This window comes from Tachysurus fulvidraco, chromosome 18 (assembly GCF_022655615.1).
Source record: "Tachysurus fulvidraco isolate hzauxx_2018 chromosome 18, HZAU_PFXX_2.0, whole genome shotgun sequence".
NCBI lineage: Eukaryota > Metazoa > Chordata > Actinopteri > Siluriformes > Bagridae > Tachysurus > Tachysurus fulvidraco.
This window is the reverse complement of record NC_062535.1, coordinates 14,274,636-14,298,281: the sequence shown is the minus strand read 5'-3', so window position 1 is coordinate 14,298,281 and position 23,646 is coordinate 14,274,636. Positions and strand designations below refer to the sequence as shown.

At 37.2% G+C, this 23,646-nt stretch overlaps 2 protein-coding genes across 3 annotated transcripts in view; one reads left to right on the top strand and one right to left on the bottom strand.

Annotated features, from left to right (window-relative positions):
* gyg2 (glycogenin 2) overlaps positions 1–21,436 on the top strand; it is a 30,641-nt gene extending 9,205 nt beyond the window's left edge. Inside the window, exons 8-10 of the mRNA XM_027161666.2 lie at positions 1,007–1,150; positions 2,382–2,521; positions 20,858–21,436. Coding sequence (XP_027017467.1) covers positions 1,007–1,150; positions 2,382–2,507 — 270 coding nt within the window. The 3' untranslated portion in view covers positions 2,508–2,521; positions 20,858–21,436. The remainder of the gene's footprint in view (positions 1–1,006; positions 1,151–2,381; positions 2,522–20,857) is intronic.
* Positions 8,738–20,834, bottom strand: mxra5a (matrix-remodelling associated 5a). Of its 2 annotated transcripts, none has more exons than XM_027161643.2 (7): positions 20,459–20,834; positions 20,037–20,270; positions 19,098–19,227; positions 18,594–18,984; positions 13,980–17,969; positions 12,085–13,006; positions 8,738–11,787 (listed from the first exon to the last, which is right to left on the bottom strand). In XM_027161643.2, exons 2-7 carry the CDS (start codon positions 20,213–20,215, stop codon positions 9,879–9,881), a joined length of 7,521 nt encoding a protein of 2,506 aa, XP_027017444.2. In that variant the 5' UTR covers positions 20,216–20,270; positions 20,459–20,834; the 3' UTR covers positions 8,738–9,878. The 2 variants fall into 2 exon arrangements, with proteins under 2 accessions (XP_027017444.2, XP_027017450.2); XM_027161649.2 differs by having other exon boundaries at positions 20,037–20,240.
* Positions 21,437–23,646: the final 2,210 nt, after the last annotated feature.

Sequence of the window (23,646 nt, the reverse complement as noted above, 5' to 3'; positions counted from 1 at the left end):
ATTTTTTCCTTTTAGCCCTTAGTTCTGTGTTGTCTTATGCAGCTCTGTGTCATTATGTACAGTAGCACCGGGGTCCCGGAGGAACGTTGTTTCATTTTACAGTATACTGCATCAGCTCATAGGGTCGAAATAACGATAAAAGCCTCTTGGCTTGAACTGCTGTTTGAGAAAAATTGATCATCACCTTCTGTCCAATCAGATTCATGTACTCCACAGTGTCATAGTACAAAGAACCGATCTGCAGAAATTGAACCATAATCTACTGTTTTTTATATATCAATAAATCAATTATATATCAATTACACTAAGCCGGGGATGGGGGGATAGAATGAGTAACAACACAATAGACACAAAGAAATAAATAAGAAATAAATAAGTTTATATATGAATATATATATATATATATATATATATATATATATATATATATATATATATATATATATATATATAATTGCTCTGTTTGGTAATTTGTCATACTGTTTGTTAATTTGTCATACAGAATTTATGGTTTTTAAATGCAGCAGGGATTTAGAATCTTTTAGCCAAGGGGAAATTTGGGCAGCAACCAGGTACTTCTCTCTCTCTCTCTCTCTCTCTCTCTCTCTCTCTCTCTCTCTCTCTCTCTCTCTCTGTGACTCATAATAAATTGACTCCATCTTCGAGATCAGCAGTAAACCCTCGGGCATTCTTCAACTCACTGGTGAAGAATTTAGACACGCCTTGTGAAAAACACATCAGCCCTTTATACAAAGACAGAGTCAGTAAACCAAACTGAAGAGTATGTTTCACTTTCAAGTATTAATTCACATGACATAATCCTGAGAAAGTATTAAACCAGTGCACGGAACACTCTACATCTTATATTTTATTACATTTTATATTTTAAGCAGCCTTTATTTTACAATTCACCAAACAAGCAATTCAGATTCAGATCTAATTCAGTGCATGTCTAATCTGTCAGTGTTATTGAGATGTTCTTATTTTGTTGCCCGAAACACTCCAGTGCTCTAATCCTGATGTGGTATCTGCTGCTGATCCTGAAGATTTGGACAAATCTGAGCATCAGGAACCACCAGCTGAACAACAACAGGAAGAAGAAGAAGTCTCAGGAGCAGAAGGTGTCCTCATGGAAGCCTCATCAGACACTGTAGGTTTTTCAAGAAAGTCGAACAAAAAGTGGAAGAATTTATTGCTCTCAGATTGCCAGCCATTTTGGCTTTGAGGTTTTGCAGACCAATAAGGACTTATTTTTAGATGTACATACGTAAATGAGGACATTTATTTTCCACTGGAACTGGAAACCTCAAAGATTTTCCTTTGCTTGTTTAAACTCAAGACTAGAGATTTATCAATTCTTCTACTGCCATCTGTTGGTAAAAAATAGCTATTTCTTGACTGCCTCAGTCTTTCTAATAAAAAAAAAACGCGATGTTTTTTGTACCAGATGTTGTTTAAGTGATTCATTCATTCACAAAAAAAAAAAAAAGAGAGAACATTACCAACATAAATCATTATCTAAAACAGTAACAGTAACACAGTTTATTAGGGAGTATAAGGGAGTAAAAACTAACTGGTGAAACATACTGAAACGTAAACAATGTGTAAATTTAGCTTAAGCTGCAATGCTAACACGAACTAGCTCTGGAGATACAGTAGCATTGGCATTAGCATTCAACATGTTTTACATGTAAAGTGAATGTGGGTTATTTTACTATACATGGATTTATATCCTGAATTCATATCGATTTAAATCCAGTTCAGTGAATTCTAAATCAGATTTAAACTAGTACTCACAGAAAACTAGCTGCCAAACTACTAACACATATAAGCAACTAGTTATGCTACTTTTTTCTCTTTTCCCACCAAACCTGTTGAATTCAATCATGTTGATTATTTGAAAATAAATTAGTAAGTAGGGGTTTGTATGGCAGATACGTAAGACAATCTGTGCAGACATTTTTTAAGGAGTCATTTTTATGGACTGGGTTGAATGTGATGTTTAATTACTCAATTTGTTACTAACAACAACGAAAAATTGCTGTGGTATAAGAGGAATCGAACACTTCTGGCCATGCTTTTGAAATGAAGAATGATCAACGTTTTTGATTCATCATAGATTATTTTCCAAGGGCAGCACATCTCAGTATGTTTTAATGATTAAATGGTTAGTCATTTAGCTAGTCATTAAAATGGTTTGGAGTAATTAAATCTAATTACATTTTCTATACACAAAAACCACAGGAATAATTTAAAGACACTGGGATATAGATAAAAATATTATTTTTTGTAGGGCAAGCTTACATCTTACAGAATTCTACAGATCAATCTCTTCCTTATGTCACCTTGGACTAAAACACTTTTTTATTTGTATTTTTCAGGCCAGACTGGAGGCTTTAAAAGAGAATTTGGAGCATCGGAAGAGATGGGAAGAGGGTCAGATTGATTACCTGGGAAAAGATGCCTTCGAAAACATCCGTCTAAAACTCGACCAGTTTCTCAATTAACACGTTTTATGAGTGTGAGTGAATAAGTCCATTATTGTTTCACTATGTCTACCTCTATTATATCAACTCGATAGCTAATCAAAAGGGCTCATGAGTTTCACAAGGAAAAAAAAAGCTTTGTATTGAGTTTGTATGCCATCAGTGCCACAACTGTCTGTGAACCAGGAATGAATAGAGCAAAATTGGCCATGCTCTTTAAATGGAAGGGATGAGATACTTTCTCTCCTCTGTCAGTCAGAGTGACACCAGCCAATCATAGGTGTTTGTGATCTCACGTCTGTGGAAGAAGACAGATTGCATTGTGTTATGGTGTCTTATGTAACAGCATGAGCAGCAGTTTGAACTGATCTAGCTATCATACAATATAGTGGAGTTAGCTACAGTAGTGGGTGGGAATTGGCAGATGAACAATTCAGTTCAATTCAGTTTATTTGTATAGTGCTTCTATAACTTCAAAACAGCTTTACAGAAGTATAGAAACAGAATAAAAATGTAAAAGTTACTATTTATCTCTAATGAGCAAGACCGAGGTGACGGAAGACTCAGAAGGGAAACTCATCCTCATTTGGGTGTAAATGTAAATAATGACCTTTCTACAAGAGATTATAGTCCAGTGGAATTGTGCACCTAAGGAGCTAATAGGTCAGGATCATTTCTGAGTTCATTACAGACTTAACACTAATTCCTTCCTGCTAAATTGGGGTAGAGGGCAGGACCCTACTGGTGCAAATAAAATAAAAAAGGAAACATTCGTTTTTTTTTACTTTATCTGATATAGATTTAGTGGATTTAATATGATCCGATTGCTCATTAAATCAGAAATACTAAAATACTGATAGATGTTCTATTTCAGTTTATTACGTTACGTTCCTGTGAGATTTAGAGGTCCACAATCTGAGTGCTTGTGCTTGAGTGCTTAACATCACATGGACTCAAATTCATTATTTTTTTTTAGCACTTATTATACAGGTTTAACGAAATATTAAATATTGGAAAAGAAGAATATTTTCTATGAAGCACTGCTGAAATGGACCTTAGTTCTACACTAGGAGGAGCTCTTTGTGCAATTTACGCCTTCCAGACAGATCGGAGGATTGCTTATTAGGAGTCATATTAGATGTATTTAAAAGAAAAGCATGCACTGTGGATAGTAACAGTAGTGCTTCTGTTTACTTCTGCATGATGGTGGTTTGCAGTTAATGACAGTCATAACTACATCCTTATGCTGCTGCCTATTTGCTAAGTTAACAACACACGCACTTGTCTTCCTGTATGAACTCTGCAGACTTTAACAGATGCTACCTATAAACATCCTGACTAAACTTTGATATTCTTCCAAGATGGAGGCATATTTTTGTTCATTTGGATGTGTCCCTTGTGTTAGATTATAAATAGTATTTTGCCCTTAATATAACTAAATCATTTTCTGTTGATCCTGGTGGTGGATGTCATTCCTAATTTCATTTCATTTAGAGCCCCACAAGCTTTAAACTGCATGTTTAAGGAAGGAGTGCTATGTTTTTATTTCAGCATAATCTCTCTCTCTCTCTCTCTCTCTCTCTCTCTCTCTCTCTCTCTCTCTCTCTCTCTCTCTCTCTCTCTCTCTCTCTCACACACACACACACACACACACACACACACACACACACACACACACACACACACACACACACACACACACACACACACACTCTCTCTCTCTCGTTAAATTTTCCAACCTGATTGGTCAGAAGGTGGAACAGCAGCTTAGGCAGTTATTCTGTCTGTATTTTTAAATCACAGCTTTATAAGTATTAATTCTGATATGTTAGAGCCAAAGAACATTCACAGCAGATGAGCTACATAATTTAATGCTACAAGTTAGTAGATGAAAAACCCTGAATAAATAAATATGTAAAATTGTTGATATATACAGCTTTCTGGAAGGATATATTTACATCATATTTTTTAATCTAACTCTATATATTATATTTATGTAATATGGATGAAGTGTCAAGTGTAAACGTGTTTGCGATATGAAAGAGTCATTCAGGATGGACAACTTTGTATTTGTCTTTTTTTTTTATTGATCATATGTTTGTTTTTACCAAATTACTTTTCTATAAGAGGATTAAAATACGTTGGATATTTATAGGAAAATAATCAAATTCAATGTCGTAACAGAAACTCACACAACCTTGTTTTCTTTTACATAATATTTTTTTTGCATGAATTACTCCATATTTCAAGATATTATACCACCATCAAGATAACTCGATATTACGTTTAAATGTTAAAAAAACGAATTTCATTGAAATACTTTGAGATATGTGGAAATAATGACAAAGTAATTCCAAACTGACGTGAAACTGCTTTTTTTTTAGCATATGTGAGTATTACTTACTGATGATATCCAAAATAATTTTTGATACTTATCTTGTTTGACTTTATTTAAAGGTTTGGTTTGGTTTGGTATTTTCATAAATCTCCATTGACTATATAAATAATCATTGAAAACAAAACACTCATTCAAAACATAGGAAATAGCCCAGGTTATTATCATTTATGTAAGTTCTAGTTTGTTTGTAGCGGCAATAAATTGAAGCTGTTTGTCCCTGTTGTAAATATTTAGGCATGAATATCATTCACCGGATTTCCCTGACATTGTATGTCTGTCACATACAAGGCTATGAAAAGTTTGCCTACAATGACCTGTGTACTTTTACACCCTACAACATCTGCAATTCAATATATTTCTATAGTTCTTCTTCATCACTCATCGTGACATTTTCCTAATCCTGGAAGAATAAAATTCCAGACAGTGCAAGCTGTCAGAAACGCAAGTGTTTCAAAATACACTTGATGTGCTATGATAAGATCATAGCCGTGCTTTGAAAACTAGATGCCTGGTAAAAAAAACAGAAACACTGAAGAGGACAGCAGATGTCAATTTGGTAAAGGAGTCCCTGGAGATTAACATCTGTCCAGTATGCTCTCTGATATCCACATGTACATTACAAAATGTCCAATCCCTCAGGGCTGGGAGCAGGTTTCAGGGATAGAAGTTTAATGACCTACAATCATAAATCCTCCTCTGGGATAATTATCTGAAAAAATATACAATAATCTTAAGGATATTATGAATACAGTAACTGTATTAATTATTATCGTTATTTTTCAAGTCAGATTCTTTCATGAGATCGCTTTTTCTTTTCTTGAGTTACTCAGTCAATCAAGACTCCTTCTTCTGTTAACCTGCAATGTCAATGTCATAAATATTGACACCCTGAATGAATGAATACATGTAAAGTGTGATATTTTGAGATTAAACCTGCTGTATGTTTTTTTGTCTAGTTTCCTCTTTTAAAAGAGATGGCTAGATAATTAAAATGGTATACAAAAGTTGTAAAATGAGTATTTTATTAAGGTTATCTGCAAATAGTACCTCTACATTCATTTTAATCTCATTTAAAATCATTTTTACTTGTTCTCATGAACAGGTGCCAGTAATTTTGCAGGCGTCAGTAGCAACAGAGTTAACAAATATTATTGTTTTTGTGCATTTGTTATGTCTTCATGGTCTAGCGTGCTGGGGCACCAGTCTTGGTCTTCATAATAGCTCTGATAAATGAGAAACAATCCAAGCTCCCACACAGCCTAAAGTACCTCCATATGGCTTGAGTCAACATCCATCATTTTCTATACTACGCAAACCATATCCACATTCCGTTGAGAACACATCTGTTGTACGGCAACTTCCGTACATATGTCTGAGTTTGTAGTTTACACTGTGCAAACCTTGAAATGGACCTTCACACAACCATGTCACCAAATAAGTCCAAATGTTGCTCAGCTTGAAGGATGAAGATAGTTAATTTGGTGATGAAGTGATAAATAAAGGAAAAACCATTATGAAAGTCACGATGGAAGCAAATCTCTGACTCAGCTTAGCAACTCATAACATTTGAACACTACAAACCAAATACAGGGCAAGTGTTCTGCTAGCACATGACAATTTTGTTGGGTCAAATCCACAAGCATACCATGCTAATTCCCAGTCTCTACTAAACATACAATCGAACTTGATAGCATTTAAGCCACCTCTTTAATTATGGCAGAAACCACAATATTTTACATTCTAATTAGGCTGTAATTCCATGTCTAACACTCATTGCTAGCAAAGAATGTGACCATATACCCTAGGAAGCTGCCTTGGCAACTTGGGTGGTTGAAGATCTCTCATCTTTCAATTAATGCATGTGAGAAACTGCATGCACAGCAAGAACTGAGTTGCCAGCTTCTAGAGTTCCACAATGTGATCTGGGAACTTTGCCTTTTTAAACTAAAATAATACACAATTAAGTAATAATAATAAAACCTATTAAAAAATGGTTCATTCTTTAATTTTAAGCTCTCTTCCAAAAATCTAAACGCTCGCATAGTTCTTCTAGCTACCATAACATACTCATTAGCAGTCACACATAGTGCTCATGCATCGGTAGAGCTACAGTAGCTGATGAAGAGAAATGGAAATGACTGATATTGTGCAAAAGAAAAAGTGATGGGGCAGAACAAGATGCTAAAATGCTCACTGGCCACAAGAACCCTGTGCCATATGTGTGGTGTGGGATTTCTAAGGGAAACAGACAAGCAAAATAGACAAGCAAACAAGTTTTGTGACATTAAACACATGCGAATTGTGCACTTAACTCCAATTCTCCTGTTGCATTGCTGAAGTGTTATGGTTCCGATGGCTAATTTTTCACAGTCATCACATTAATGCTACTGGCCCTAGGTCTATGATGGCACTGAGCACTACAGCACATGGAGCAATGCTGCCTTTTCCTGAGCAACTCTGGGACTTTTCCTCCTTGTCCACATGCTGTAAAATAAGCAATGTTTATATGGTCTACTTACATATATAGTATATAATACATTGGTATATCAGGACTGAGGCTTGCTTCGGAAATGGTAATTGCTGCTATGCGATTTTTTTCAATTGTCCATCTTCGTTTCCTTCAACCCTGCCAATAAGACATTTGCACAGTACCATGATATAAATATTTGAGGATCTTAGGTCTTTGTACTGTTTTTCTTTTTTTTTTAAACTGCTGGAAAATACAGATATAATTGAGATAATCCTTTGTTATTGGTATTGCTGTTACATAAGAATACTTGGATCCTTCTTTTTGGCAAGGTGTAAAATCACAAATCTGGAACTGCTAGAACCTAGCTAGAACCTAGACAGCTAGACTCAAACATTCAGAAAATATAATTACCCTATGACTACTTTGTCACAGTTCTGGGAAGTCAATATTCCCAGGTGTCCCCAAGATCCAGCCGTTCAGCCCTTGATTGTCTAGGCCTAGATCCAATTCAGGAAAAAATATGAAGCCTTTTCTCATTTTTCTTTGCTACCTTCACATGATAGAAAATCAGTCTTGTGAATGCTTACAATTTTAAATGTACAAGCCTTTAGATGATTTTTTTAAAATAAAAAATATATATTAGCATCCCTTTAATCATGATTAACTAGAAGTTTTTTTTTTTTTACCACATTGTAACTTGACATGTGAAGTGAGTAGACAAAGTGAACCAGAATTTGCTTCATGGGTATTGGAACTTTATCAAGGTATTCGTCTGAGAAAGCTCAATTTAGCAACACTATACTATATGTATAAAAGGTTGTACACCTGCTCATCACCTGCTCATCACACCTCTATGTGGTTTTTTAAGCATCTCAATAAAGATTTAACCCACTTTACAAAGGTGTTTGATGGGGTTGATGTCAGGGCTTTGTGCAGGACACTTGACATTTTTCACTCCAACCTTGGGAGACCATGTCTTCAGGAAGCTTGCATTATATACAGGAACACTTCATGCTGGAACATTTCATGCATCATAGTTCCACTGAAGGGAAATTCTAATGCTACACAATACAAATACATTATAGACAATTGTGTGTGTACAATGTTGTGGCAACAGTTTGGTGAAGAACATATGTGTGTGATCAGGTGTCCACAAACATTTGGCCATGTAGTGTATATTGTCTTATTTACACAACAGATAGGGAGGAAAACTCCTCGTTAAATAATTTGTTAAGGTGAATACCTTTGTTTCCTCCTGTTCCTTCAGTTTTCACTGCCATATTAGACGGATTTCAAATTACATCAGAGGTGGTAAAGTACCATAATTCTTTACTTAAATAAACACACTTACTCATTTGAATAAATTGTCTGGTACAGTTAATGTACAGCTTCATATTTATCACTCACGGTTACTTACAGTAGAAAAGGTTCAACAAATGTACTTAATCACACACTGATTATTGCTACTGATGGTTAATTAGTGAATTTTACCAAAGAATTTTGGAAACCATTATCTACAACTGACAGCAGCTTTAACTTTTAAGTAGTTTTTAATTGTCTTTATTACAGATATCCAAAATAAAATTAAATCTCAATACAAATCTTTAAAAATACAAATAAGTTAAAGCAACCTCGTGGGAAAAAACCTCTGCCTTTTCATCAGTTCTACAAAATTCAGTCAACGTTGACTTCTGAAAAGGGTTTTGTTTCTTAACTGAATAAGAAACTCTAAAGAACATTCTTATATGTGAGGAATGTTCTCAACCGTGTCCTCAATTTTTGTTCTGTTCTGTTTGGATACACATCTAAGCCATTAACTGCAACAAAGTCTACACAAAGAGTTAGCTTTTTTAGTTAAATGAGGGCATAGTGTTCTTCAGCATTAGGGTTTAAACATTTATCAAAAGTTAGTCTAATGTGAACATGTGTCTTTTAGCAAATAGAAAAAGTATATATTACCTTTATAGGTTTGAGTATATGGGAGCAGGAAAGGTTGATGTTCAAAAGAAAAAACCCTTGAACAGTTGTCCTTCACCTATTTAGAATTAAAGATATTAGATAATCTAGCTGTCTGTTTTAATATCCCTGAATGATTCATATGATTTTCATATCAAAAATGTCAGTAATATCCTCCGATTATTTTTCAAGGTTAAATAAAAAATGTAGGAGTCATATATACAGTTTGACATAAATTGTCCCTGGCTGCAACAGTAAAAAAAAAAAACAAAGCAAGAAAAACCTTGTGGAAAACAGTTGTAGTATTTACATCTGTCAAAAAACATACACTGTATTTTCAGATTAGTAGTTAATGGGTAATAGGAATGATTGGATAGCACAACTCTGTAGATATTTGCAATAACTGACAGGATAGAAAAACCGAATGGCAAAGTGATGACCAACACTGCAGAACAAGTCCTAAAATGATAGCAAGTCATGTTCACAATAAAAAAATAGCTAGAAATAAATCTATGGATTAGCTGAACCTTTTTGAACATTTTTGGACAAATGCTAATGCTATTGCTTCTCAGTACACATGAAGGTATGTTCCCTTTGTGTCAACCCCAATCACATTTCTAGCAGTGCATCTGTAGAAACCTGTGTCTCTTGGTGTAGGGTTCTGGATTATAAGGAAGCCCTGAGGGTGTATATACTTGTTTCCAAACAGGCGTGGCTGACTGCTGACAATTAACCTTGTTCTGTCTGGAGTCTCCCATGCCACTTCTGCCTTGGGGATACCAGTAGCTACACAATTCAGTTGAACAGCAACTCCCCTTTTGGCATAGGTAGTCGGAGGTGGACCACTGGAAATTCTTGGTGAGTATGCAATTATGGACACTGGGATTGTTAGCAAGGAACTTCCATATTCGTTTGCGGCACGGCAGGTGTAAGAGCCCCTGTCGTACACAGAAGCCTGCTGGATGGAAAGAGTACCATTTGGTAGAACAGCGTAGCGACCTGCCCGTTGAGGTTGGTTTAGAACAACCCCACTTGGCAAAGTCCATGTAAGACGTACAGGATCACTAGTAGACAGACAGTGCAACTGCAGGTTTTCACCATTTATGACAGTAACAGGTGAGTTATACCTGTTATTAATCTCTGGCTTCCGCCCAGGAGTCAACACCACAGTCCTCTCAACCAGGCCACCAGCATTGTGCCCCAAACATTGATACGTTCCAGCCTCTGACACAGCTGGGTTAGTAATTACCAAAATCCCATCAGACCTGTGGAAGAACTTGTTAAATTGAGAGCCTCTAATTAGAGGAGAACCACTAGGTAGAACCCAGGTCAATTGTGGTGCTGGAGTACCTTCAATAGAACAATTTAGCATCATTGTCTTACCAACAGTTATAGAGAGAGACTCTGTTTTAGGACTTTTGAGTTTCGGTTTTTCTATAACGTCCATCACATCAAGTTGTACCATGAGCCTTGCTTCTCCACCTTCGTTACGAGCAATACAGATTAGTTTTGCTGTGTCGGTTACCCTCAATGAATGGATATCAAGACTGCCATTTCGATGGACTGTCATTCGGCTTCCATAATATGGTGCTGGCAGAATAACATTTTCTGGGAAAACCCATAGCACATAAGGTACAGGAGTACCAGAAGCATCACAATCGATCAATTTCCTTTGATTCTTCATAGCAGATATTTTCAAAGAGCTTGTGAAGCCTCTTAGACCATTGATAGCTGGAGGTGATACCAGGATTTCAAGCTTGTTTACTTTACGATCTTGTCCTGCACTGTTCCTGGCTAGACATGTGTAGTTCCCACCATCAAAGCGCTGCACTTTCTGAATGACCAGAGTCCCATCATTATGGATCAAGTACTTGTCCGAGGCAGAAGGAATTGCTCTATTTGTTGGAGAGAACCACAGTATTTGAGGGGTAGGCTCTCCTTTGGCAGAACACTTCAGTGAGGCAGAATCTCCGTACATTACCCTGATTACCTCAAAGGTCTTGTTTCTGATCATAGGTACATCTGCCACCACCTTGACATGTACTTTCATCTCATCCTTACCAATCTGGTTCTCAGCATAACATGTGTAATCACCTTCTTCATGCATCCTCACATCATTAAAGTATAAGGTTCCATTGTCAAAAACCACATATCTACTACTTGGACTATCACTGCTGCTGTCAGATTTCATAATGCTGTTGACCATAGTGCCATCAGGTAGAGCCCACTGGATCTTTGGGTTTGGTAATCCGGACGCAACACAGTCGACTTTCAGGTCACCACCGTAGATCACCTTCTGGTTGAACTGTGTCTTCTGCTCAATCTTAGCTGGCTTTGTCAAGATATTGACCTTAAGGGGTGCATAATCATCTCCCATTTTGTTATGTGCTGCACACAGATAGTCACCTTCATCTTTCTCGGTTACAGAGTGGATAGACAGTGAACCATTGGCAAACACCTTGATTCGTGGGTCATAACTGGAGAACAAAGAATTTTAAAGACTTAATATGGTAAAGTGAGTAAGTGGGTAAACAATGTGAAATAATATATTAGGTACAACCTGTCAAATTCTGCACAGACAATAACAAAAGCTCAAGATCAAAGCATGGATAAAAAGCAGTTATTTGTTAGACTGTTATGGTATAACGTGTGATCAGTTTGTAGTAGGTGTCATTTTGTCAAGTCTATCAAAATTCTATTGACTGAATGCCTCTGTATGGGAGGTGTATGTAACTGCTTTTATGTGACTAAGTTAATTAATTGGTTTTTCTTACCTATAATGAGCATCTACGAGTTTTTTGGACGGTGTCCTCCAGATGACCCTAGGCTCTGGATCTCCCGATGCAACACAGTCTAGTTGCAGCTTTCCACCATAGATTACATCTGTTTTCTGTGGAGATGAGGAAGTAATTCTGGCTCTGGCTGATGCAATAGATTTGTTCACTTTCAACATTACAGCTCTGGATGAAATCCCAAGTGTATTAGTGGCTATGCATTCATATTTCCCTGCATTTGCTGAACTCAACCCACGAATGTAGAGGGTCCCATTGCTGAAAACAAAGAGGTTGAGGCCACTAACAAATTCTGAAGAACGAAGCTGCAGACCATTGGACATAGACCAGCTTATTGTAGGGGTAGGAACACCTCTGGCACTGCAGTTCAGGTAGACTGTGCTGCCTTCTGGGAGAGTAATATTCTCATTCTTCATTTGTTGTATCACTGGCGGTAAAGCAGCAACTGTGAGTCGAACAGATATAGAGTCTGCACCAGCTGCATTGCTAGCAATGCACTTATAAATCCCATGATCGGTGTATGTAGCAGATTTAATCCGGAGTGTACCATTGGCTAAAACTGAAACTCGTTGTTCATGTGCACCAAGGGAGGGAGCTTCCATATGTACTATTTTCTTATTAGGGAGCACCCATGTAGTGCGAGGATAAGGGTTTCCTTGGGAGAGACATTCAAAATCAATGGTGTCTCCCAGGTTTTTGGTTATATCTTGATAGCGTGGCTGAATCACCCTTGGGTGTTCAGCTAAGACTATCAATGTGACCACCAATTTGTCTTGTCCATACTGGTTCTGGACACTGCAGAGGTACTGCCCCCGGTCTAAAGGAAGTACATTGCGGATAGTGAGGGTGCCATTAGGGTGGACTTCAAATCGCTGAATCTTAGTATTCTGGGTAATACTGGCTCCTACAGAGGGATACAGTGGCATTAATTAGGAGATTGCATATTGAATCAATATAATAAATTGAAAAAAATATGTGTCCAATTATTTAATCACAATAACAATGATACCAGATATTGTCCAGATGACGGTGCCTATAAAAATATTTTGATATATGATATAATAGCAATAAGATTTTGCTTTCGATTTAATTTAATATTGATGCCTCTGATTTAGCAGTGGTAAAATGTCAGAAAACAAAGATTATTAAAACATAGAGAGTTAATACACCAAAATATGGCACTAATTCTCTATTACCTTAACATTTTACATGTACAAATAGAAGTCATATTTAATAGATGTTTCGATTTTAATGTGTTTTTTTAATATCTTAAATGTGCATAAAGACCTTTATGCATTAACTGAAATATATGTCTTTTATAGATTGTGCCACATTCTGTTCACAGCTTAAATTCATTCAGCCAAAAACTGAACATAAACCAAAACATTAAGGTCTTTTCACAGAAACAAATAGTTTCAAGTTTCCAATATAAACCACTAAGGGCATTCCTTCCAGATGATGAGGTCTGTTAGGAGGTCAGTCAGGGAAATTACATCATAAACAGTTCTAGCTAAATGTGGTAACTGTGGGATTTCAAAGAAATCATTTCTGTCATAAATCGATATCTCTCAATTCAAAATGGTTTAGTCAGCTGTTTTAAATTAACATGCAAAGCCAAATTACTGTATCCCTTTTACAGAGACACTGCGATCTGTAAAACTTAGTTGTTGTTTTTGTGAATAATATTAAAAATGATATATTACTTTATTGTAATATTACACTTTTATGCCATGGCAAAATATAAATAATGATTTGCAAATACCGATATTGTTAGCAACTTTACCGTATTCTGGATTCCACTTTATACAATATAAACTTTATCAGAATTTAGAAGTATTTAATGTGTGTGTACCATTTTGGAATAAAGGATTGCATACCTGTTGAGATCTTAGTCCAGGAGAGGTAGGGTCTAGGCTCTCCTACAGTAACACAGGGCAGATAGGCATTTGATTCAGCCTGTACTGTCACTGTGCTAATATTGGTGCTGGTAATCTTAGGCTGTCTTCTAGATGGAATGACTGGCTTCTGCTTCTGCTGAGAATGATGCACACTGTTGGTGGAGGTAGGATATTGGATAAAGGAAGAACTACCATTTGGCTGCACGGGAAGGGTTTGTCCTGGAGGAGGAACTAGGACTTCTGGGGCAGTTGTAGGAACTTTAAGTGTGGTTTGTGGTTTTGGTTTTTGGGTGCTGAAATCACTGTCACTGGTATCTAATTTAGTATGTACTGATAGACCTGTTGAATGAAATACAGTTGGCCTTTTTCTGTTATGTGACCTTATTCTCTGTTCTGGGTTTAAAATTCTTTCTCTGTGTCTGTCAGGAATATGATTTGAATTGTCAGGTGTCCAAATGGAAGGTATATTCTGGAAAGATGTATGTGGGAGGATTACAGAGGGTCTCCATTCCTTTGGTGTTTTTGAAGGCATTGATTGTTTTGGGGTAGTAGTAGTTATTGCTGTTGTTGTTTTCAGGGTGGTGACAGGATGACTGTACTGCTGACCTTCCATCAGAGTTACAGTATTTTCCTCTGCTATTTCAGCCTTCCTACCAGAGACAGGTTCCTGATTTCTGTTAGATGAAGCACTGTTTATTTTTGTTGTAGTGACCATACCTGATCGTTTAACATTTTGGGATGTTATGGGCCTCTCTGTTGTAACCTGAGAATTCTCAGGAGCCCCCTCATAGATGTTTGCTTTTGTTGACCCACTAGGGATGTCTGAGTCACGGCTTTCAATGATTTCATGCTGGACTCTAACAGCAGATGAAGAGAAAGGTTTAAGTGTGAACTTAGATTGATTTTCTTCTTTATCTATACCCGCACCTGGTGTTGATTCTGAGTGCGATTGAGGACTCACAGGGGAAGTGTCAGACTTTATCCTCGTGCTGGCGTGTCCTGTAGTGCTTTCTCTTTCTGCCTCTTCAAAATGCATTCCCATCAGGGAATTGAAGCTTAAAATTGTCTCATAGTCAGAAGATGGAGTGGCCTGAATGATAGGAGATACGGTAGAAACACTTTCTCGGTGTGTGGTTGATTGTCCTATGAAACCTAAGGATGGTGATGAAGACATTGACAACACTGTAGATTTTAGGGCTATATTATCTATTTCAATATATGACAGTGATGTAGGCTCTGCATCTGACCCTTTCTCATTGACAAAAGTATCAGCGGATATGGTATTCTGGATGTCCAATAAAGGATCTTTCCCCTTTGACAAATTTGTTTTACTAAGCGATGTTCCTTGGTTGTCAGTAAATGCAACACTGGTATCCATTTTGACCTCAGCACTCATAGCCACTACAGATGTTGTTATTTTTGGCTCAGATGTTGCAGTCATTTTGGTGATCTCGGAAACCATGGTTTGAGTAGTGGGATTTGGAGTGATATTTAAGAAGTATGCAGATTTAGCTTGTTTTGGTTTTGTTCTATTTCTATTAAGCTTTCTCCGTCTGCCGTTATTCTTACGTCTTGAATTGGACGAGGCCCTACCGTATGATGTTCCTCTGTCATGTTCTAATGTGGATTGCGATTTTGGTGTCATAGTGGTAAGCAGAGTAATTTGTGAACTGTCATGTTTCTCTTCTAATGCAGTTTTTGCAACGTCAGTAAATAAATGAGTAGCATAATACTTTGCCATGTTTTGTTCTTCAGAAACAATAGATGTGGTTGATATTGGACTGTGGTCAGACTTTCCTTGATAAACCTCAACCCCATGCCTTTTCAAAAAGCTGTCATCTTTATCACCAGCATTGTCATCGTCATCACTTTTAGCTTTGGGAAATGTTTCATTTTTTTGGCTACCCAGAGTGTGGCTTTGGTTTTGTTGAAATAGAGTTTCATATGGAATCGTTCTTTCAATAGTTCTCACTTCATTCCACTTGGAAACATCTATATCTATCAACGACTGAGTAGTAGTCTGTGGACCAATTGTGGTATACGCAATATCTATCAAATCAGAATTTTGGTTGACTTCTGGAGCAGCGATTTGGTAAGGTATGTTTAGCTGATCTTCAGCATCCAGTGGTTTTATATCTAGCCCGACTTCAGTGGTTTGCACCAATGTCTTTGATGTTGTGGCCATGATGTTGTGTGGTATTGCTCCACTTGTACTTCTGTCTGGTATCAATCCCAATTGCTTTGTGATGGCATTGTCAAGCTGATGTAAACTATTTGTGCTAGCCAGACCAGAACTTACAGTTGTAGTTGTTTTTGCATTATCTCCACTGCTGCGGACTTTTGCAAGAATGTTAGCCCAATGTTCTGGATCTATTGGGCCTTTTGACACATTGATTCTTCTTCTTGTTTCTGTCAGGTTACTCCTGTCAGCTCCAGTATGCATTATTCGTCTTCTTGGCAAGGGAGGACGTCTCCACACTTTTCTGGTCGGATGTCCACCCCGAACAGGAGCACTTGGAATTCTCCTTTTATAAGAGCTATCCACTCTTTCAAAAGCTTTAGCTTCAGGCCCTTCATTGTCATTGTCCCCAGATGCCTCTACATCATTGTTTATTGGAGCTTTTATTTTGGTTGAGACTCCTTCTGCAGGCTGAGGTCTGCTGGAATATTTCCTTATAGGATGTCCTCTGGAAGGCCTTGTCAAAGTTACTTTTGTAGCCAACGAGTCCACACCATGTTGAGTTTCTGCCACACATTTATAATAACCATTGTCTGAAAGCTGGCAATTGCGAATGGTTAAACTTCCATTTGAGGCCACAAACATCCTGGATAAATTTGACCATGTGTTTATAATAGTATTGTCTGGCAGAATCCAATTTATATCTGGATCAGGAGAACCCAGGGTTACACAGGGAAGAGAAACAGACCCACCAGTGACTCCCGTCACAGGTTCAGCCACACTGTCACTTCCAGGAGCTGGAGTAGAAGAGTCTTCCACTGTCAGACGAAAGGAAAGTATACTTACATCACCCATCACTTTTGCTATACAGTAGTACACACCTGAGTCTGAGTGATCCGTGGCTGTTATAGCCAATAAACCAGATGGAGACACTGTGATCCTGTTATCACTGCTTTGATATGGGGCCTCAACTTTTGACCCATCGGGCAGCATCCACTTTATTGATGGGTTCCCTGAGCTTTGCACATTGCATTGCATCTGAATGGGGTTACCCACCACAACAACCTGAGATATTTTGGTGTTGTCTCTGGCCTCAATCAAAACCCACTCTCTCCTCTGCTGCCTCTTTTCTTCTACCTCTACCAGCTCTGATAGGTGAGTGCTGAGAATGAGTCTAACCCTTTTACTGGTGGACTGAGGTCTATTTAACTGTAAGTTCACTGCTGACTGCATTATCCATGCAGGTTCTGCCACCATATTGGCTTTCACGCCAGTAAAGTAAACGGCATCCATTTCTGCATCCTGGCGATACCTGTAGCTAATATGAGGGTCTTTGCTTAACATAATCTCCCTTTTTAGGTGTGCAGGTACATCACTATAATATGCAACAAGCCTCCACAGCTTTTCGTAAGTACCTCTGTCAATTGGACATTCCAGATCTAACATCAGGGTGACATTTGTGTTAATTTGAAATGAGTTAACATTGTTCCAGTTTATTCTGGTTGAATTGGTTGGATCATTGACCTGACAATACAGATCTACTTGATTTCCATGTTCATCTGACAAGCCAAGTGAAGCATTCCCAAGAGGTTGACTGAAGTCGTTTAATGTCAAGAGTTCACTCTCTGTGTCCAGGGCAGAGGATCTGTGAGGGGCACTAATGACAGGACTGGTGCATTTTGGGTTGTGTAGCTCCAGAAGGTCTTTTTTCTTTAGTTGTTTAGGAGAGAAACACACAGGGCACAATTGTCCTCCAGGGAAAGCTCTATCTTTTTTGCATTTGAGTACATCTGATGAAAAAAGAGTTTATGGATTAATAATAGATATGGCAACACATTGTAATCTCCTAAAAGTATTAACATAATTAACAATATTACTTTTATAGATTCAAATTGAAAATACAATAGCAACATACAACTTGCAATTCTCAGCATGTCTCATACTTCTTAAGTGTTATAAGCACTGTAATAATCTTACAGATACACTGTATTACAGTTGCACAATAATACACAGTAATTCATTTTATAAGTACTATATCCAAAGCTACCACTTTTAGTAATTCCCAATAATTATACTGCGTCATTCTGGTCAGGGTTTGCTATGGGTCAGGAGTCTATCCTGGGAACACTGTGCACAAGTGGGAATACATTGCAGACTGCCAAGCACACCTACATTCACACACTCATTTACACCTAAGGCCAATTTAACAACAAACGATTGGCATATTTTTTAAGGTTTGAGGAAAGCTTAAAACCCAAAGGAACCCCACATGGACATGATGAGAACATGCAAAGCTTACACACAAACAGTAATGATCGAACCCTGGTGTTGTGAGGCATCGATGCTTCCCATTGCACCACAGTGATGCTTTCTCCCTGTTTTGCAGTATAACTGATATAGTTCTTGATGCTGACCTGGTGCATTTGAGTTCCACTCTTCGAACCATTTCATCCTGCAGTCACAGGTCCAGGGGTTCTCATGCAAGTACAGGTTCTCCAGTTGAGGCATAGTAGCTAACATCTTTTGTGATAGTGTTGTAAGCCCATTCTCAGACAGGTACAGGTGCTTCAGAGTGGACATAGGGAAGTAGCCAAGTACAGAGAAAGTTGCAAAGGTGGCTGGATGTAGTTGCTGCAGACGGTTGCCTTCCAACTGAAGCAGACGGAGAGAGGTGAGGCCTTGGAATGCATCCGGGTGTATGAACTCCAGATGGTTATGGTCCAGGTGCAGCCTGGCTAAATTCCAGAGACTTTGAAATGTGCGTCTGGTAATGATCTTCAGCTTGTTGTAGCTCATCTTCATCATCTGTGAGGGTATACAACAGGAAAAATGCAATATTTTGTTAGCTATGATTTCCTCTTGATAAAATAAGAACTAAAAAGTGATCCAGTTATGCATATCTGATATGCTCCACTCACCTGAAGGGATATTAGGTCATGAAATGCTCCATCAGGAATGTTATGTATATTATTCCCATGCATCATGAGGACTTCTAGCTTTCGCATGCCAGCAAAAGAGCTGCCTGTTATTCGGTTTATTGTGTTGAACCTGAAACAGGAACAATTATAGTACACAATAATTCTTTAGACCTAAGACCTGGACCATAAATATTCTGTCTAAAAAAATAATGCAGATGAAATATTCAAGGACAATTTTAAATCTGGACTTGGAATGCTGTGTTGTGTCTTCCTCCTGTGTTTAAATCATTTGGGGAGGCAGGTGTATCTTCAAACCAGTTCATTTTAATCAGCAATGATGAAGAATACAATACTGGCGTTGTTTGTGGCTAAGAAAAGGAAGTGCAAACATTCTATTTTTGTTGGCTGTTAGTTAAGAACATGCCATGTTGCAAATGGACAGTCAGTACAGGATTAACAAATGAAGCTAGCTTTAAACAAATTAACATGCCATTAATTATGCTAGGTTAATGCCTAACTAATAACAGCATTACTGTTAAATAGTTAGTAGGTTATCTACATTATTAACTCCGCATTATTAACATCCAACATATGGCTTCTAGTATGGCTTCTATAGTAAAAGCCTACAACCAGTGACTTGTGTGCAGACACAACATAATAATAAACTTGTATATAACATCAGATGGAGATCGTATTTATGGAAGGAGTTTCCAGTGGCAGAGCTTTGTAATGATCAGTATGTTTACAGGAATACTACAGGCTGAACGTTTCACTTCTTGAGCAAAATAACAAGCTGCAGCATTAAATAGAACCTAATTGGTAAGGAGTATGACGCATCATTCTTTAATAAACTGAGAAATGGAATTCGCACTGAGCTGATTCACAGCTTCACAGTAGCTTGGAGTTTTCTCCCTTTTTATTTTGGAGAAACCCTCTTACCCTAGGTTCATGCGCTCTACTTGTCGGGACACGCCAGCGGGCACCGTGAGCAGGGAGCGAAATGTGCAGTGAACCTCTCCGAGCTGAGGGCATGCGCACGGTCGCGGGCAGCCTTGTGCGCTCCTCGCCAGCGCCGCCAGCGTAAACAGAGTCAGCACGCGCGCAACACAGTGTCCCATCTTCAGCTTCACAGCTGCAGTCAAACTTGTATCATAAAAAAATAAAAAAAAGACACTGTGGAGCACCACGATAATCAATAAGATTGTGCAAAAGAACAAAAAGTTAACAAAATGCACTGCGTAAAATAACGGTGCTGGGTTTTATTATTACATGAACTACAAAGTATGCATTATACATTTCTTTTTTTTTTGCACTGAAACTGCTGCACCAGCATTTGAATAAAACAGGACGGAAAGACTTACCTTAAATGTTCTGTGTGCTCAAAATCGTTTTCTACTAAATTTCAACATGACTATCTTTCATTCTGCTCCTTAACAGTTTCCTTTCGAGTGACACCATGCAACATCGACCGCATCACCAAAGCAATAATAATAATAATTAAACAACAACAACAACAAAAACTTTTCATTCATAAAGCATTTCCTCAAGGAAAAAAATTCTGTGCATCCACTGTCACTTCAATGCAACAGCCCTAAAAAGCCAAATGTATTCAAAAATCTATAAATAAAAATAAATACGTTCCTTTCTTTCTGCCTGGAAATTCCATATAGTCTGTCTGTTCGTTCGCAGCTGCTTCTGCGTTTAGTTTACAGAACTTATGAGAGCTTTTTTTTTTCTTTTTTTTTTTTTTCTTCTGGCAGATGAGTGCGCATCAGGATTGAGGAGGAGTGGCCGAGCGCGCGCTTCACACTCCTTCCTTCCCCAAACACTTCCACTGAGGGCTGGACAACTGTGAGACTTTCCTCAAACACTGATCCAGGGAGGAAAAGATGCTTGGGTGCTCTAAGAAGCAATTCAGGAAATTGACTCACATTTTCCACTTAAGCTCAGTGTAGTCAATCAGCCAAGATGTGTTTGGTGTCAAAATTCTTCTTTAGTTTTTTAGCACTGGAGCTAGGTAATGGAAACTTATGATCAGCATTGAGCTTTGGGGTACTGGGAGCTCAATCGAAGAGGTTCTATGAGGATATACTGTAGAGAACCACTTTAGGGGCAAGTTCATCAAGTTTAGTGGGAATCTCATGTAGAAATCATCATACACCTGCTTCAAAACAGTACATCTGCATTTTATTATATTAGCATCGTCATAATAATAATAATAATAATAATAAATGTATTGTATGTAATGTATAAATGTAATGTATAAATGTAATGCATTTATAAAAACAAAGCAATTACAAACAGTGCCACAGACCTAAATACACAACAACATCAATAATAATAATAATAATAATAATAATAATAATAATAATAATAATAATAATAATAATAATAATAATAATAATAATTATTATTATTATTATTATTATTATTATTATTGTTGTTGTTGTTGTTGTTATGATTGTTATTATTAGTATTATTGTTATAATTATTGATATTAATTTTGCTGTTGTTGTTACAAGATACAACAATACAATTGTCATAAATCCTTGTTGTTTACAAACCACATTATAACCACATTGTTTGCAATTTTTTTTAATCTACTGGCTTAATATTCTTACTTGTATTATTTTTTTTATTTTACATTTGTACAGAAAACATGTAATAACAGCATCTCATAATTGCTAGTTTTGAAAACACTTCCTAAACTCTTGTTATTTGCATGTCAAACTGAAGCGGCTTCCTGTTTAATGACTAAATGTCTTCTTAAGTAGAGTTCAGTCAGGGTTCAAAGCCTGTCCTTTACTTTGCAGCTCTCAATCTCTGACAACACACACACAGCTTACTGACCTTAAGAGTTTAGGAGTTTGTGATCTTTATGAGTCACTGCTGGAGTTTTTAGTGTTTCAAAGTGAACAAACAAGAAAGGTCAATGGTCACAGACATCTGCCTCGGCTCTTCACCATATCTAATGTCATGTGTCACTTTAAACAAATAACACCATTGCTTAAAAACGCCAAGTAGGTTGTGTCAGTGTTAACTTCTAACATGTCTACAACATTCTGAAAACACAATGCAGTCAAGTATGCACTAAATGTAGAGAGAAACTATAATGAACTGTTTATCCTGAAAAATTCAGCACTACAAAAACTGGAAAATATTGGAAATGTTTACAAAAATAAAGGAATTTTAATGGATAAATGTCATAGATAAATCAGGTAAAATAAGTATCTTACATGACAAGTAAAATTATTTCCTTTCTAAATAAACAACACTGTTATGATTCCAAATGTAATTAGAGATGGAGAATTCTTCTGTGGATTCTTCTAACATGCCGTATAGGTTGAGAAAGAGCAGGCTTACTGTGTATGAGCAAAACACCATGACGCTGAAAAATAAACCCACACAAACGTGTCTGATGTCTGAGACATATGGCGGTTGTCTGTGTCTCAAGACTACCGAGCAGAACTAAAGGTGAGACACACTTTACTGACCCTCGACTGAGAAGTCTGTCTGCAGTAAATGACATAGAAACATTTACAATGTGTGTAATGTAAGAAAACTAAAAAAAAAAAAAAAAAAAAAAATACCGGATGTTTGAGGGGTCACTCAAAGATAACCCATTTACTGAACATCAGTAGACTTTTTTAATAGACAAAAAGTGCACTGGGATTTTTACAGAAGCATATTTTGGCTTAGTTAATAGCTAAAAAGAAGTACTTTAGGCAGCATGTGTGGTCTGGCTGAATTCTAGCAAATAGCCAAAAATTCGATTTAACAAAAAGCAAAACAGAATAAGATTGTCAAAGTATAACATATTGTAGTATATGCCACCAAACATGCATGTAATATATTTTTCCTCATTTTCAGTAAGTGCTTTATTCTGATGGAACCATGGGAACACATCCTGGATAAGACACCAGTTCATTCCAAGACACTATTTACCTACACTTTCACATTCACATAGGGTCTTTGGGATGAAACTGGAGAATCTGGAGAAACTGGCATGGGGAGAACATACAAAAATCCACATAGACTCTAACCTGAGGTCAGGACCCTGAAGCTGTGAGGCAGCAACAATATTCTTTGAACCACCACACTGCCTGTATGTAATATATTTTCAAAATTTTCACCAAAATGACATGTTTTTATTCATGTTTGATCTTATCAACAGTAGACTATCTTCTGGTAGAGCAATTAGGCATGCTTCTTGGTATGGAGTCAGGTGTCTAAAACCTTGTTAGCTATGTGGTTTCCTTTATTATGCTTTTACAAAGCTGACATATGGACAAATAGGCAAAATTCATTCAGTACATAATGTCTTTGATGCTCCTGCACCACATTCAGGAAAGGCTCATAAGTTTTCATAACTATCTTATTATATATTAGAAAATGTTGATATCTCACCACGTGAAAAGATTTCCCAGGCCGCCACATAGAGCCTCTAAAGGTATAATTTATAGTTAGGTTTAATCTATGTTTGAAAAACACAATACCTGGGAATAGATCCTAGCATTAACTATGAAACACTAAAGGATTTAGTGTCTCT